The sequence below is a fragment of the Mustela lutreola genome, chromosome 16 (assembly GCF_030435805.1).
Source record: "Mustela lutreola isolate mMusLut2 chromosome 16, mMusLut2.pri, whole genome shotgun sequence".
NCBI classification, from domain to species: Eukaryota; Metazoa; Chordata; class Mammalia; order Carnivora; family Mustelidae; genus Mustela; species Mustela lutreola.
The window spans coordinates 48,867,730-48,884,844 of NC_081305.1; the positions used below are offsets into that span (position 1 = coordinate 48,867,730).

General features: G+C 53.0%; 3 protein-coding genes across 4 annotated transcripts in view; 1 reads left to right on the plus strand and 2 right to left on the minus strand.

The window, feature by feature from the left end:
* The window catches only part of LOC131818199 (olfactory receptor 10A7-like), a 36,467-nt gene extending 25,513 nt beyond the window's left edge, over nt 1–10,954 (minus strand). The window contains exon 1 of the mRNA XM_059152460.1: nt 10,870–10,954. Within this exon, the coding sequence (XP_059008443.1) occupies nt 10,870–10,903 (34 nt within the window). The 5' untranslated portion in view covers nt 10,904–10,954. The remainder of the gene's footprint in view (nt 1–10,869) is intronic.
* On the plus strand, nt 10,947–16,957 carry ZNF835 (zinc finger protein 835). Its single transcript, XM_059152383.1, has one exon. The coding sequence runs from the start codon at nt 10,947–10,949 to the stop codon at nt 12,564–12,566; it is 1,620 nt and encodes a 539-aa protein (XP_059008366.1). The 3' UTR covers nt 12,567–16,957.
* SMIM17 (small integral membrane protein 17) overlaps nt 14,540–17,115 on the minus strand; it is a 35,804-nt gene continuing 33,228 nt past the window's right edge. The window contains exon 4 of one of the 2 annotated variants that reach the window (XM_059152463.1): nt 14,540–17,096. In XM_059152463.1, the coding sequence (XP_059008446.1) occupies nt 16,977–17,096 (120 nt within the window). In that variant the 3' untranslated portion in view covers nt 14,540–16,976. The remainder of the gene's footprint in view (nt 17,097–17,115) is intronic. The other variant, XM_059152464.1, reaches the window with a different exon arrangement.

The window sequence follows — 17,115 nt, forward strand, 5'->3', positions numbered from 1 at the left end:
GACTGTAAGAAAATCACTGTAAGGTGAGTGATGCCTCCAATACCCTGATCTTCCTGAGTCCTGATCTCCTCCTTCCAGTGACCTTGTTCTGTAAATCACCTTGGTGCTCCTTCCCAGGTCAGCCCCTCCACTGGGGTGAGCTCCCCTCTCTATAACATGATCCCAGTAATGCCTTGACCTCACTGGTGCCTAAAATGCATCGATCCTTCTGCTTTTCTATTGTTCCTCATTGTCTCGCTTCCCCTCACCACTGGGGTAAATTCACAGCCCATCTACACCACAAACTCCTCATGCACAACCCAGGGTCCTATCCCTCTGTACCTTCCCTCTCTTCTCCTGCAGAAGTCCACTCACCCACACTTGAGAACAGCTCCCTGCCTTCTCTGTCCTCTCATTCACTGAAGGTGGCTGGGCGAACCCCTTCTTTGCTGCTCTGGCTTGAATCATGTCCACCTCCCAAAAGGGTTATGTTAAAATGCTGACCCCCAGTCCCTGTATAGGAGACCTTATCTAGAAACACAGGGTCTCTGCAGATTATCAAAATGCTTAAGCTGAGATCATCAGGGTGGGCTTTCAGCATGAATGGGACCCTTACAAAAGGAGAAATCTGGACACAGACACACACAGAAGGAAGACCACACTGCCACAGGTCCAGGAGCACCGGAAGCTAGAAGGGAGGCCACCGAGCATCTGCGGAGGGAGCACGGCCCTCCCACACCATGGTCCCAGACTCTGAGCTGCACACTTCTGTTGCGTAAGCCACTCAGTTTGTGGGATCTTGCGTGACAGTCCTAAAATGAATAGTTTTAAAAATGCGTATGTCCCTGAGCCTCCTTCTCTCCCTCTTTGCTCTCCCCTATGTATATATTAAAAGTGAAATGTTAAAAAAATATGTATCAGCTTTGTCCTTTTTGAAAAAGCGAGATTAAAATAAATGAACATTGGGATGCCTGGGTGGCTCAGTGGGTTAAAGCCTCCGCCTTCGGCTCAGGTCATGGTCCCAGGGTCCTGGGATGGAGCCCCACATCGGGCTCCCTGCTCTGCTTCCTCCCCTCTCTCTCTGCCTGCCTCTCTGCCTACTTGTGACCTCTATCTGTCAAATAAATAAATAAAATATTTAAAAAATAAATAAATAAAAATAAAATAAATGAACATCTTCTGAAAGATGTTATTTGAGGGGCGCCTGGGTGGCTCAGGGGGTTAAGCCTCTGCCTTCGGCTCAGGTCATGATCTCAGGGTCCTGGAATTTAGTCTTGCATTGGGCTCTCTGCTCAGCAGGGAGCCTGCTTCCCCCCTCTCTCTCTGCCTGCCTCTCTGCCTACTTGTGATCTCTCTCTATGTGTCAGATAAATAAATAAAATCTTAAAAAAAAAAAAAAAGAGGATGTTATTTGAGAGAGTGTGTGTGTATGTGAGCGAGGGGACAGACAGAGGGAGAGAGAAACAGATTCCCTGCTGAACAGGGAGTCCCATATCTGGACTCAATCCCAGGACTCTGGGATCATAACCTGAACTGAAGGCAAATGTTTATTGACTGAGCCCCCCAGGCACCCCTAATGTGATACATTTTAATGGAAGATAGGATCCTACAGGAGGCCTGTCCAAGGCCTGTGGATCTGTTTTACCATTTCCTATCATGTCGGATTCTCTACTATGAGCATGTACCATAACACGAAAAAAAAAATTCACGGGGAATGTTTTGAAGAAGCACATTAATAAAAAGTCTTAGGGAAGATTTAGAATGAAAAATCCGGTTTCCTCATCTCAATGAGGGTTTGTGGACTGTCTAAAAATAAAAACATAAGTGAAATGTTATATGTCATTTATATTTCATTAAAACTGGCAAAAATCGAATCTTAAAAGAGTGAAAGTTCTCCAGACAACTAGAATTGGTAGACAACGCTAGCAACACCGTTCTTAGTGTGGCCTTAAGCAAGCTGTAGAACCCAATGGGAAACCATCCAGAAGCCTCTCCTTACACGGTCATTAACACTTTCCTCCCTAAATATTTCTTATTTTTCATAATGCTTCATTCTCAGAGTCACAGCTGTTCCAGTCCACAAAGCCCAGACTCCCGCATTTAACTATCTTCTGGAAACTTCCAGATGGTGCTTAAACGAGAACTCGAATGGCGCGTACCCATGGAAGAGATCCGAAAGCTTTCCACCCTACTTGCATTCCCACATGTTCTGGCATCTCAATTAACAGAGACTTGGTGGTTTGTCACTCAGTGTTGAAAACTTTGGTGTCATGCTTGCCATTGTTTTGGACTTATAAGTTATAAGCCAATCCTGCTGGCTTTTATCTTCCAAAATAGTGGCAATCAGAACACCTCTTGGGCACCTGGTGGCTTAGTCAGTTAGGCAGCTGCCTTCAGTTTAGGTCCTGGGATTAAGTCCTACATCGGCTCCCTGCTCAGCGGGGAGTCTGCTTCTCCCTCTCCCTCTGCTGCTCCCCTTGCTTGTGCTCTCTCTATCTCTATCAAATAAATAAAATCTTTAAAAAAAAAAAAAAAAGAACACCTCTTAAGGATCTCCATCACTGTCATCCTTGTCTAAGCCACCTTCATCCACACGTGGGTTACTCTCCTCTCCCCCATGCCTGTCACCTGCTACTTTCCTCTCTACCTCGACTGTCATCTCAACAAAGTCATTCTATTAAAATGTCAATCGCATCACGGCTACTCTTCTTAAAACCCTCCACTGACTCCACACCACGATCAGAGTGAAGGCCAAGAATTTAGCGTGGTCTGGGAAGCCCTGCACGGCCCCAGCCCCATTGGATCTCCAACGGTAGACCTTGTCCACTCCACTTGAAGCACACTGTGGGCTCCATGCCAATCTGCCCAGGACTGGATATTCCCAACTCAGCTATTCTGCCCCTGCTGTATCTTCTCTCAAAAACATTCTTCTCGGGCACCTGGGTGGCTCAGTGGGTTAAAGCCTCTGCCCTCGGCTCAGGTCATGATCTCAGGGTGCTGGGATTGAGGCCCACATCGGGCTCTCTGCTTGGCGGGGAGCCTGCTTCCTCCTCTCTCTCTGCCTGCCTCTCTGCCTACTTGTGATATCTGTCTGTCAAATAAATAAATAAAATCTTTTTTAAAAAATGTTCTCCTTTTTCTGCCTGTATCTTTGCCTAATCAACACCTGCTTAGTGTGGCATTCTCTGAAGAACTTTTTTTTTTTTTTTTTAAGATTTCATTTACTTATTAGAAAGAGAATGACAGTGAGAGAGAGCGTGAGGGGGGAGAGGTCAGTGGGAGAAACAGACTCCCTGCCAAGCAGGTAGCCCGATGTGGGACTCAATCCCGGGACTCCAGGATCACGACGTGAGCTAAAGGCAGTTGCTTAACCAACTGAGGCACCCAGGCACCCTAAAGAAAGCATTTATAACCAAAACATCCAACCAAAGTCAGCCCCTCCTACCTCTAGGCTGCCTTTTCTTTCATGGCATTATCAATTTCTAGCATACTCGGTAATTAACTTATTCATTGGGTATGAGTCTATCTCCTATCAACAAAATGGAAGCCCCGGGGGGACATGCATTTTTATTTTGTTAGTAGATGTATCCCCAGTGACTAGAGAAGTTTCTGGCACATAGAAGATACTAAAAATACAGATGATAAACAGATAGATGATAGAGAGATAGATATATGAGTAGACAGGTAGATGGGTAGGTAGATGGATGGATGGATAGATGGATGGATAGATGGATGGATGTGTGGATGGATGGGTAGATGGATGGGTGGATAGATAGATAAATAGATGATACGTAGATAATTTGTCGAATGAATGAATCACCTCTATAATTCTCACAACAGCCTTATGGAGGAAGTACATTTTTTGGTCTCCATTTCACCAATGAAGAAATTGAGTCTTAATGCATCCGTGGTTTTTCAACATTAAATACTATATTCCAGGGGCCAAAACTGATCTGACCAAGCTGGTTAGGCTCCATCACCACCATCATCATTCTTGTGGCCCTTACACGGCCCTTCTCCTGGGCCAGGGTACCCACTGTTCTGCTTTCAACGGCGCCACACCCATAAGAGGTGGGGGGCATTCTCAGCATCATCCCCATTTTACACACAGGAAAAACTAAGGCACAAGAGCAGACACAGCTCAACCCGGTCACACAGCTGTTAGGGCTTACTTAGCCAGGGGCCAAGGTACCAAAGTCGAGCTCCTCCACAGATGCAGCATTTTTCAGCTGTCTCTAAAGGGGACGGTCTATGCTAGTGGTGGTGTAATTAAGCCCATTCAGCCTGGCCAGCATATTTTTAATGAGATAAAACAGGACAGACGGGAATGTAATTGTAAAGACAGCAGTGAGAACCGCTATGGAGGATTTCATGCCTGGGGACCTCAGGCAGGCATAACGGGGGGCAAATCGCTGGCCCTGGGGGGTTGCGGGGGGAGCACTCAGCAGAAGCCAGTGAAGTCAAGGCTGGAAACTGGGGCCTGCATGGAGCAAGCCAGGGAGGGGGACAGGGGGCTTTCTGATAACGTCACAACAGCCTGGCTAGGGGCAAAGATGAGGTCACTGGGCAGAGCCAGTGACCCTCCTGGACTGCTGTGGGGACTTTATCCCCCCCACCCTCCTGCCCACCCAGCCAGGCCCTGGAGAGGTGAAGGGACAGCAACCTATCACACACCTTTTTGCTCCAGCAAAAATGTCATGCCCTGCACTCCCAGGAGCCCATGGTGCCAGTACTTTTCCTGGGGACAGGGACCTAAAACTGCATTTCCCCACGAGGGGGGTTTGCTGAGAGCCCCAAGCCGGCCTACCCCTGGCCTAGGCGGCCCACTGGAATCCTGTTTTCCCCCATTTTTCAAGGGCAAGGCTTTGTTTGAGCAGATTTTTTTTCCTTCTGTCTGTGAGGCCACAGCGCCACCAAGTGATCAACACGGTACTTTGAAAAAGAGGATGCGTGTCCTTGGAAGTAAACAGCAGAACGAAATTCTATTTAGCACAGCTTACATGTGGCCTCTTTCCTTTTCCTCTTTTCAGAGAGAAGACTTACTGGTGATTTCTGTAATTACACTGAGAGCTCACATTCACCTCTGTCCCTCTCCCTGCACCCTCGCCCCTCCCATCTCGCCTCGAGACTCCTGCGATGCTCAGGCCCACACAGCGCCTGGCCAGGCTCCAGTCCCTGGGACAGAATGAGACGCTGATTCAGGTGTTTCTGTGCAGACATCCGCTGGAGGTGGCTGACAGCTGGGTCTGAGCGCCCCCCCCCATGCGTGTCTGCCTCTATGTTCAAGCGTCCCCTTCTTACAAGGACACCCGTCATGTTGGATGAAGGCCCTGCCCTAAAGACCTCATTTGACTTGATTACTTCTGCTAAGGATAAAGATCCCAAGTCTGACTAAGGTCACGTTCTGAGATACTGGGGGTTTGGACTCTCAGTCATCTTTCTTTTCTTGGGGATGGGGCACAATTCAGTCCAAAACAGTTCAATGTAGCTTTGTAAAGAAAACAGCTTTAATGATCATATTTAAAGGAAAAGAATGTGTAAGTTGTTTCATTGTCCTTTTTTTTTTTTAAAGAGTTTATTTATTTATTTGTCAGAGAGAGAGACACAGCAAGAGAGCACAAGCTGAGGGAGTGGCAGATAGAGGGGGAGGCAGGCTCCCTGATGAGCAGGGAGCCTAAAGCAGGACTCAGTCCCAGGACCCTGAGATCATGACCTGAGCTGAAGGCAGACGCTTAGCCACCTGAGCTGCCCAGGTGCCCCATTGTCCTTTCTTTGAAGAAAACATCCCCTCTTAAGATTTTACCTAGGGTGGACAAGGGTCCCTAAACACTCACGCACGAAGCTAACATATCACTATAGTGAAACCACCACTGTATTCCCTCAGAGAAAAAGCATTAACATTCCTCTTGGCAGCAACGCAGACTGTTTCTGATTTTCTCTGGTAAACCTGCACTTGCCATTGTTTTCTATAAAAAAAAAAAAAATGAGGTAAATTTTAATTACGAACTTTAATTAGGGAGTCCTGCTTTTGGCCAAGATGGAATAAAAGGGATCAGGTCTCCTCTCTCGGAAACAACCATAAAAGGGGCAAAACACAGTGATTTTTAAGACTGTGGACATCAGACTACAAAGGATGGTGATTACTGGCACTTGCGGGAGATAAATGAGGTGAGCCCTAGATCGCCCCCGCTTCCTGTCCTCAGAGAGTTTCCAGGTCCTGGTGCAGGGGAGGAACCAGGCAGAGCTATGGAGACCCCCTGAGCTGAAGAGACAGAGCTGCATGTCCAGGAAGACCAGGGGGCGAGGGCTGAGGGGACAGAGTCGTGAACAGGATAGAGCAGCAGAGAAGTCGTCGGAGATTCAAGAGGGCCTCCCGGGAGCACTTAGCACAGCAATGATCTAAGGCTCTGGAAAGGACCACCCAAAGAACTGGTGTGAATAGAACCCAGCCCCCTCCCCCACCAGGCAGGGACACGTGTCAACATAAACACAGACTCTTCCAGCTTTAAAAGAAGAAAAAGCACAACAGTGATTCCCAACTTCCCTCTGGACGAGTCCTTAGCGTGACCCACAGGAAACTGAATGACCGTCATCCTCAACCTCCTCTCTGGGCCGGGCCTCTGCCTCAGCCAGCTGCGGCCACCAAGTTACTGTGTAACAAACAGTCCCTTGCTCCCGGGCCTGCTCTCGGATTTATATTACTCCTATTAGAGCCCTGAACCACCCTAAGAATTTCTCCTGTTCTGCGCCCACTGTACTGCGAGGACGCCCACGCCAGCCACACCGAGATGTCTGGCCAGCCCCCAAGACACCATCTGGGCAGGAAGCCAGGCCCCAGACGGATGGTCCTAAGTGAGCCAGTGGAGCAGCCAGCTTTGAGCCGCCTCGGACGAAAGCCCTTGCGGAGCAGAGCCGAGGCCTCCCTCTGCGCCCTGCCTGCCTTTCTGACCCACAGCAGGATGAAAGCAGCACAGTACAGCGTTTCTCCTCACGATATCCTATCCGTGGGCAGAAGGGTTCGTCCCTGTATGTGAATAATTAGCTCATTAGTGGTAAAAACAAAAACCACTGCGGACTTCTGAGCTCTTCGCACGGCTCGGAGAACAGTGAGAGGTATTTTTAAATCCTCAAATATAAAACTAAAACAGAAAAAACAGCCGTCGGGGTCTTAAGACCACGATCCTTGGATCCTGACGCACGGGTCGGGGCGCCCCTGGAAGGCGGGCAGGACGCAGGGCGGCCCTTCGGGCGGCAAGGCCAGGAGCTTCCAGCGGGACGGGGGACACGGGCTGCCCGCACAGCTTCCTCCCGGGGAGCGCCTGCGAACACCCGCGGCACGGGGCGCATGCGGTGGGGCGCGTCCACTCGCCCAGCTGCTGGCCCACGCGGATGCAGGTGCCGCCCGCTCTGCTCCGGAGCGGAACAAGGTCGAACTCAGGACCGCCGCGGCCCGCGGGTGCTGAGCGCCCGCTCACACCCTCGCGGCGCTGTTCGGCCGGCGTCCAGACTTGGCGTCTCTGATCCTCCGTGGGTTCCCCGCGGAGCCGCGGGCCGTCCCGTCCCTGAGGAGGAAGAGTCCTGCCCCCATACTCCTCGCCCCGCCCCCCACCCGAGCCTGAAGTCTGCGGCGGTCCCTCCGCCCGCCCCTCCGTCCGCAGGGCGGGGGAGCTTCCGGCCCCGGAGCGGCGCCTTCTGGGAATTGTAGTTCTCAGGAGTGGCACACAGCAGGGGGGGGGGTCCCCGTTGTCTCGCCGCGCATGCGCACTTCGCACCGGCCCGGTGCTCCGGCCCATCCGCGTGGTCACGGCCGTGACCCGTACAGCCGGCCTTTCCGAGCCACCGCGGGGCCAGGGGCTACTGGGGTCCGCGACTGCTGGAGACCAAGGAGAACCTGACCCGAACCCACGGAGCTCAGGGGGATCCCTCCACGTACTTCGGAGCTGGCGCTGGGAGGCGAGGCATTGGTGTGCGCGTGCGCGTGTGGGTGTGCGCGCGCATGTGCTTGTCGTTGTGTCGCTGGACGTTCGTGACTCCCGCGCGGTGTGCATGTGAGTCCCGCCCCGCCTGTCTGCACGTGCGTCACTCCAGAACTTTGTGTGAGTCCGTCCCTCATGCCGCAGTGTTTGCACCAGCGTGCCCGTGCAGGTGTGAGCCCGCCCATTTGCGTGAGGGTGACCATCTCGGCTGAACCCCTGCGGGTGTGTAACTGTGGGTGCAACTCTGCATGTGAGCCCGTCTCCACCCCCCCCCCCACGTCACTGATCTGCCGGCAGGTGCCCCGTAAAGGGGGAGCAGCCTGCGTAACTGAGCAGGTGTCGGCCCTCGGAGACCCGTGCCCATGTGTGCCCACGTGTGGAACTTCTTCTGGATGTGCAGTGTGTGACCCCACGTGTGTCTGGCTGTGCTGCTGTCCACAGTGTTTTCCGAGGGGCGTGTCTGCCAGCCTGAGTGTGCCTGCGACCTTCTGTGTGCCTCACCTGGACCGGGAGGGGCGATCTGTGCAGGGGTCGCAGGGTGCATAGGAGATGCCGTGCAAGCCGGGGTCGCTGTGTTTCTGCACACGGGGCAGACGCTGCTGTGACTGTGTGCGCGTCTGGGTGTGTCACTGGGTGTGGTGTCCCAGTGCACACTGTGTGAGCAGGGCAACACATGTGATTCTGTGTGACTCCGTGTGTGCCTGCCTGTGGGTATGTCTGTGTCTCGCCTCTGGTTGCCTGTCTGCCTGCGTGCCGGGGCCAGGACTACCCGCCCTGCACCCGCATGCCCTCTGCCCCAGCATCTTCCTTCACAGCTCCCACTTCTCTCTTGCAGGTGCTGACTAGACCCACCAGTGCAGAGTGGCCAGAGCAGGGGTCACAAGCTGAGGGACGTGGACAGGAGCCGATGCTCCCAAGACCACAAGGTGGGTACCCCTGCCCTCTCCTGGGGACAAAGCTGGGCCTGACTCTGGCCTGAGGGCTGCCTGCGGAGACGGCACCAGAACTGGGACTCATTCTCACCACTGTACATAAGATGCTGCTTGGTCTGACCCTCACCCCCACACACCTAATCTCCCTGCTATCTGCCTCAGTTCTGCTACACACACACACATACCCAGCACCTTTGCTTTTCCTCTGTCACCCCAGCCATGGTCCTGCTCAGACCTTTGCCCCTGCTGCACTTGTGGCCCAGAACGCTCACTCCTTCACTTCTGGGTCTGCACTCAAAAGTCTTCTCCCTGAGGCCTGGGCAAAGACCCTGAGTCACGAGCACGCCTGGGATGTTGCGGAACAGGGGGAGGCCCATCGTTGGAGCAGTAGGAGCCCAAGGCAAGCAAGAGCATCAAGGAAAAGCTCTGGAGTCACGTGGCCCAGGTATGGGCACTGCCCCTTCTGGGAACGTGACTGAGAAGCAGTGAGCAAACACGTGGCAGGAGCTTAAAGGACGCCGGGCACTTAGCTCTGTGTTCAACAGGTGCTGGGTATCACCACAGTAACAGTGCAGCCAAGATGGCCACATTCCCATGCCCTGGAATCACAGGGCTCTTGATAAAAAGCAGAGTCTGTGTTCCCACTCGGTGTTCACAGGCAATGCTGCCAGGCCCCATTCAGGGTGGCACAGTGAACCTTTGCGACATGTTCACAATCCCTAAAAAACAGATGGCTGAGTCTGCCTGTTTGTAACCTAAATAGCATCACACCTGATAAATTCTCTGCATCTTACTTTCTCGCCAGCACCGTGTATCTAAGGTTCTGAACTGGTGCGGCAGCTGATGGGCGGTCATGCTCATGCTCTGAGGTACTCCCCTATATGAATATACCCCTGTCCATCAGACTGTCCCCTGTCCATGGACAGTTGCACGGTTTTCTGGTATTTGGCTGTCACACACGATCTTGGGCCTCCAGGTACACACAGGAGCAAGAGAAGCTCACAGTCCAGAAAATGTAATTACTGGGCTACAGGGAATGTGTGTCTTCAGCTTTCCTCAAAAATACCAGTGGTTTCTCCAGTGCCCGCTCCCACCACCAGTCTGTTACGCGTGGAGTTTGGGAGCTCCCTGTCCCTCTGGGTATGATTTTTCTCCAGCAAAGAAAACTCTCGGCTCCGACAGACATAATCAAGTACTACAGACTCGGTGTCTTCGACAACCATCTCCTCACAGTTCTAGAAGCTGGAAGCCAGGGTTAGATTATCAGCCAGGTTGGGGTTCTGGTGAGAACCCTCTTCCTGGCTTGGAGGTGGTCTCCTCCTCGCTGTGGAGGGAGCGCTTGTCTCTCTTCCTCTTATAAGGACACTGATCCCATCATGGAGGGGCCTCATTATCTCCCAAAGGCCCCGCCCACAGACACCATCACTTCAGGCTTTGATCTATGAATTTGGTGTGGTGGCCAGACACCTTCTAGCCTGTAGCACCAGGTTGCAAAGCTTTATTTAAGGGCTGTCAGGGGGCACCTGGGTGGCTCAGTCAGTTAAGCCTCTACCTTCAGCTCAGGTCGTTGATCACAGGGTGCTGAGATCAAGTCCTGCCTCCAGCTCCTTGCTCATGTTGGAGCTTGCTTCTCCATCTCGTTCCCACTTGTGCTCTCTCTCTCTCTCTCAAATAAATAAAACAAAATCTTTATTAAAAAAAAAAAAAAAAGAGCTACCAGAGTCCTATTTTTGGAAGGACCTTTTAAAATTGTTTTCAGTTCGTTAAGTCCGTGATTCTCAATCAGGGATCATTTTGACCCTGGGGGGACACGTGTAAATGTCTGGAGACACTTTTGGCAATCACATGGCAGGGGGGGTCGGGGGGGGCGCGCACAGGACTGCCCGCAAAAAAAAAAAAAAAACGACCTGACCCCAACTGGCAGGAGTGTGGAGGCTGAGACCCTGCACTTAGCCTTTTCCAGCCCAGGACAAACGACCAACCTGTTTGGTTTTCTTCTTTTCTTTCAGATCCCATCGCGGACACGTGAAGACAGGCAGTAGTAGCTCCGGAGGCGGGGATGGAAGGACTCTTGCTCGAGGCCGCCCCCCAGGGTTCCGAGGCAGGAGGAACCTGGCAACCAGAGGGTCAGGTCAGGGAGAGCTGCCTGAAGCAAGAGGCCCTGACCCACGGGGAAGAGCCCGCCGGGCGAGCTGTGCCGGCGCAGGATGAGCTCAGCGCAGGGATTCCAGGAACCGGCTCGAGCCCTCCCCGTCCCCAAACCGACAGCGGGCCCCAGAGGCGCGGGGCGGCAAGGAAGAACCGGAAGCAGAAGCAGGCGGAGTCCAGGGCGCAGGAGAGCGGGGGCGGACCGGGGAAGCCTTGGAAGTGTGGGGACTGCGGCAAGGCCTTCAGCTACTGCTCAGCGTTCACCCTGCACCAAAGAACGCACACCGGGGAGCGGCCGTTCACGTGCGCCGAGTGCGGCAAGGCCTTCAGCCAGAGCGTGCACCTGACGCTGCACCTGCGCACGCACACGGGCGAGCGGCCCTACGCGTGCCCAGAGTGCGGCAAGGCCTTCAGCCAGGGCTCCTACCTGGCGTCGCACTGGCGCACGCACACGGGCGAGCGGCCGCACCGCTGTGCCGAGTGCGGCAAGGCCTTCGCGCGCCCCACGCACCTGGCCCAGCACCGGCGCGTGCACACGGGCGAGCGGCCGTTCGCGTGCGGCCAGTGCGCCAAGGCCTTTCGCAACCGCTCGTCCCTGCTGGAACACCAGCGCATCCATACGGGTGAGAAGCCGTTCGTGTGCGCGCAGTGTGCCAAGGCCTTCCGCTTCTCGTCGGCGCTCATCCGCCACCAGCGCACACATACGGCAGAGCGGCCCTACGCCTGCGGCCAGTGCGCCAAGGCCTTCTCGCAGACCGCGCACCTGACGCAGCACCGGCGCGTGCACACGGGCGAGAAGCCGTACGCCTGCCCCGACTGCGGCGCGCCCTTCAGCCAGAGCGCCTCGCTGGCCGAGCACCGGCGCATCCACACGGGCGAAAAGCCGTACGCGTGCGCACAGTGCGGCAAGGCCTTCACGCAGGTATCACACCTGAGCCAGCACCAGCGCGTGCACACGGGTGAGCGGCCCTACGCGTGCCCGGACTGCGGCCGCGCCTTCAGCAACCGCTCGCACCTGCGGCAGCACCAGCTGGCGCACACGGGCGCAAAGCCCTACAGGTGCCTGCAGTGCGGCGTGGCCTTCAGCCACGTGTCCTCCCTCATCGAGCACCAGAAGGTCCACACAGGCGAGAGGCCCTACCGCTGCGCACAGTGCGGGAAGGCCTTCAGCCAGGGCTCCTCGCTCACACTGCACCAGCGCACGCACACGGGAGAGCGGCCGTACGCGTGCCCCGAGTGCGGCAAGGCCTTCAGCAACCGCTCCTACCTGATCCAGCACCACATCGTGCACACCGGGGAGAGGCCCTTCGAGTGCGGCGGCTGCGGCAAGGCCTTCAGCTTCTCCTCCGCACTCATTCGCCACCAGCGCACGCACGCCGACAGGAAGCCCTGCTCAGGCGGCCGGTGCGGCGACACCGTTGCGCAGCTGCCGCCCCTGACACGATACCTGAGCTGCCCCCGGGAGGAGACGCGGGTTGGCGATGGGGATGGGGCGGACCTGGCTGCAGGCGGGCGGGCGGACCGGAGCTGACGTGCCGCGCGCGCCTCCGCTAGCCCGGGGGCGTGCCCGCGCGCGTTCGCGGAACACTTCCGGCCCCGAGGCTCTCAGCGGAGCGCCGCCCCGCTCCCGGGGCCGCGGGTGCTGGGAGAGGCGCAGGGACTCACCCGAGGTCACACCGGGAGGGAGTCCCCGGGCGGGACTCGACCCCTCGTCTGCCAGACTGCTCCCCGCGCCACACACACCCCCGCGGCCTCCTGGTTCAGAGTGAGGAATGTGACCCGAGACAGGAGACCCAAAGAAGTGTCCGTGCGTCCCTAGCGAGCGTTTAGTTGAAGGTTTTGTGACCGAGTCGGCATTTGTTCAATAAATTTAGCTGCGTAAAAAGTTCAGCTCCTTTGGGGGAAGTGGATGTGTTAACGAGGGAGCAGCGTCTGAAGGACGTGTGGGCTCTGCGGATGCGAACAGCGCTGTCCAGATGAGGACGGGCCGGAGGAGGACAGGTTCTAGAAGAGGCCTCTCCCTTGACAGACGGGAGGGAGTGGACCCCGGCCTTTTCCAGCGCGAGGACGCACTCTCCCCTGCTCCAGCTTTCTCTACCCCCAGCTCACAACCCTCCGCGCAGTGACGCGTCAGTTAGCAGTTGCTGTGTAACAATCCTCCCGAGTGCACTTGTCCCTTTAATGCTGTCCATGGGGGGTGTTGGCTGGACTCACTGACTCATCTGTGGTCAGCGGATGGTTGGATGGGGGCTGGCTGTCCCAGGGCTGCTCAGCTGGGCCAACGTCGCTGTCTTCCTCAGGAGGCACATCTGACTTGGCTTCGTGCTCCCAGCACTAGCAGGAATTTGGGAGAGTGGGCCCACCCAAGCACTGCTTCCTGCCTCTGGTTATGTCGAGTTTGCCTCTAGATCTATCAGCCAAAGCGAGCATCATAGCCAAGCCTGGGGGCAGTGTAGGAAGGGCCTTTCCAACGGTGTTATGAGACAGAAGACAGGAGTCACCTACTATCTCCACGAGGTAATTTATGGCCATACAGCATGAGCTCTACAAAATTACACTGTGGGTAACACATTTCTTGGGTCCACAATTAGCAAATTAAAAAAAAAATTCCTACCCCTATCCTCTTCCATCCCCTCTATCCAAGTCCAGTCCCCCCTTCCCTAGAAGCAACCATTCTTGAGTTTCCTGGTATCTTTCCAGCATCTTATATGCATATAGAAACAAATATTTATGTGGATATTTGTAAAAAGATGCACAGCATACCTTTCTGTACAGTAGCACATGGCACATAGCTTCCCACCTCTTATTATTTTATATCTGGAAGCGCCTTGTACCATTAGACAAGAGAACAGGTGTTCCCGTTTCACAAGGTTTGGGCATCAGATTTCATGGGTATCACTTATGATTCTTTTGATCTCACTGTGATGTGTTCAGCTCCAGAAAAAAAAAAAAAATCATGGGAAAAATATTTTCCAGTTAGGAATTTTTTTTTTACAAGGTTGACCAATGAAGTGTCCTGTATCATGGGACAACGTAAACCCCCTCTGCATAAAAATGAACCCCCCACATTAAATAATTTTATGAGATTTTTCATTTATACAAAAAAGGTACAATAAATGCCCATATGCCCATCCAATTTGAATGCCTTAAGAACACTATATTAATAGAATATGAACACAATACCCAAAAATGTCTTCATAACAAAATTTGCCATATTTTATGATACATACTTGCTTTTAGAATGGGTCATGAAAATATGTCTATTTTTTTCATGGTCTATTTTCAAGTAAATTGCAGACATGGTATCACTTTACTGCTAAATACCTTAGTTTGTATCTCCTTAGGAAAAGAAAAAGTAGCTTCTATAAAACCACAACATCATCACACCCTGTAAAAGATTAATTTCTGGATGTCATCCAGTGTCTATTCCATATTCAGATTTCCTTTCCTGAAAAAGTTTGAAAAAGGGATGTAATTTGTCAAAATAATGTCAAGCCTTGAAAATAAACATAAATGATCTTTAATGTGTACAAGGAGGAGAGAAGCTAAGACAGTGACACAGACACATAAACACAAAGACACCTGTCTTCCTGCCCCATCAGCTTCCTTGGCTCTTAGTCCTACCAAGGAAGCTGGCAAAGGGCCAAGGAGGGCAGGATGTGTGCTGTTACTTTTGCCCTGGCATTACCTACACAGGTCTTGGCACGCAGTAGGTCCTCAGAAAATCTCACATGAATAGACAAATGAGTGAAAAATCCCCGACCTGTCTTAGAGTCAAGACTCATGGTATCTTGAGTCTTCTCTGTACTCCAGACAGCACCTAGGCCTCAGCACAGAGTAGATCCTTATGAAGTACTGGGTGACTAGTTTTAACATCCCAGCATTGGCCCTGGAGTCATTCAAGGCCAGAGGCCACACAGTTGCTTCCTCCCTGTACCCAGATATCATCCAGCCCAAGCACCAGCACACAGTAGGTCCTTAGGAGATATACATTAATAGGCCAGGTAAATTAATGAATAAGAGAATATCCTTAGCACCAGCCCTGAATCATAGAGCAGACATCTTCATTCCCTTCTGTAATCCAAACTGTCTGGCCCAATTCTCAGCACATAATAGGTCCTTAAGAAGCTCCAGGTGACTGAATAATTGTACATACCAGCATCAACCCTGGAGTCATTCAGAGTCAGGGATGACACAGCCAGTTCATCCCTATGCCCCAGATATCTCCCAACTCAAGTGTCAACACACAGTAGGTCCTCAGGAAATAGAGTGAATGAATAGTTGAACATGCCCAGCTCCAACCCTACAGCCATTCAGGGTCATGGGCCACACAGTCTGACTCCTCTCTTTCTGACCTTCACCCGGCTGAGGTGCTCTGCACACAGTAGGTCTTCAAGGAGTGCTGGGTGACTGGATGAATGAGTGCAATGGGACTCTCGTTTGCAGACATAGGCCTGAGTTCAGTCACCACAGAGACCAGGGGAAACTTGCCCTCTAGGGCAGAAAGGATGGAGGTCCCAGGCTCTGAGAATGGGCGGGGCCATATTTGCCAACTTAAGTGACGTTCCCCCCCCTTCCCCCCACACATTGTGTTCCCCAGATACTTTATACAGATGCTTCCCTGAGTCCAACATGTCCTGTTCCAGGAAGGAACAGAGAAGCTTCAAGAGCATGGGGGAGTGGCTCGGAAGTGTGGGGTCCCACCAGCTGGCATGGAGAGTTCCCAGGAAACACAAGCTGAACTCTGCAGCCACCTCCCCCAATTCAACCTTCCCAGGAATCAGTTCCCCCAGGAAGACCCAGCAGAGGAGGACAGACCAGAACCTCATGAACACATAACTGTCCGTTGGTTATACAGGCTATGCAGAGAGTGGCCAGTGGAGGGAGGTGCTATTTGCGGACGGTGGTGGAGGCTTGTCTGAGGAGACGTTGGAGCAGAGCACTGCAGGAGGTGAGGGGGCCACCTCAGCTTCTGGGGGAAGAGCATTCCAGGAAGAAGTCCATTCCAGAGTCAGTGCAAAGGTCCAGAGGCAGGCACATGATGGGCTTGTTCAAACATCTGAAAGCCAGTGTGGATGGGATGGAGGGAGGGGTGCAAGAGCAGGCCAGTTCCCTCAGGGATGGGCTGAGGGATGGGCCCCTGAGGGATGGGCTCATCCCTCAGGGATGAGGAATTTGGCTTTTACCTGCTGAACTGAGTGGGTTAGGAATGGTCTTAATTATGGTTTTATGGGATCTATCTAGCTGTGGAGAATGGAACACCATGGTTGTGGGTGGATACTTCTATCGTCAATGAAATGAGGTTCTGGCATGTGATAGAATCCAAATGAATGACCACTGCTTATATGATTTACATTATTTTCATGATTATTTCCCACAAATTTGATGAAGACTTGCGGCACAAGCCGAACTAATCAGCCTACAGCCCCCACATCTAGGCTGGACATCTAGGATGGCCCCCATGGCAGCTCCTCATTTCCACCCTTGCCCTGTCCTTCCTGTCCATTCTCTGCCTGCCTTGTTCCTGCCTTCAGATACTATTCTCTCCATGCCTTAATTCAAGGTTCCAGTTCTTGTGGCACAGAAGGGGTGGGAGGTGGGACTGGGTGTGATGAGAGTCTGTCCCGTGTCCCCCACTTTGCCACTTGGACGTGAAGATCAGGGTGGTGGTGGTAGCCATCCTCCCAGACATGTGGAGAAAAAGAAGGAGGTCATTCCTGAAAGAGACCATAGCCCTGAGGTCAATGAGGAGGAAAGGTTTTAGTGATATTTTTAGGCCCCAGGAACCAGCTATAAATTAAGCCAGTTTCCTCCTGAACTTTGGTGGTGTAACATGAATCAATAATTAATCAATAACAAGTTTGAGCTCCTTTGAATTGAACTTCTGTTATTTGCAACCAGTAAATCCTAATGAATGTAACAGCTGAGGCTTGTGTTTCTTTTAAGGGAATGTTCTTGCTTGTTGGATGCAATGGGCTGGTGGGAAGGATGTGGAGAGAGCATCCCAGGCTTCTTCCTGCCCTGATTTCTTTGGCAAACCCAGGAGAGGCCACTGCAAGTCCTATCAAAACAAAATGATA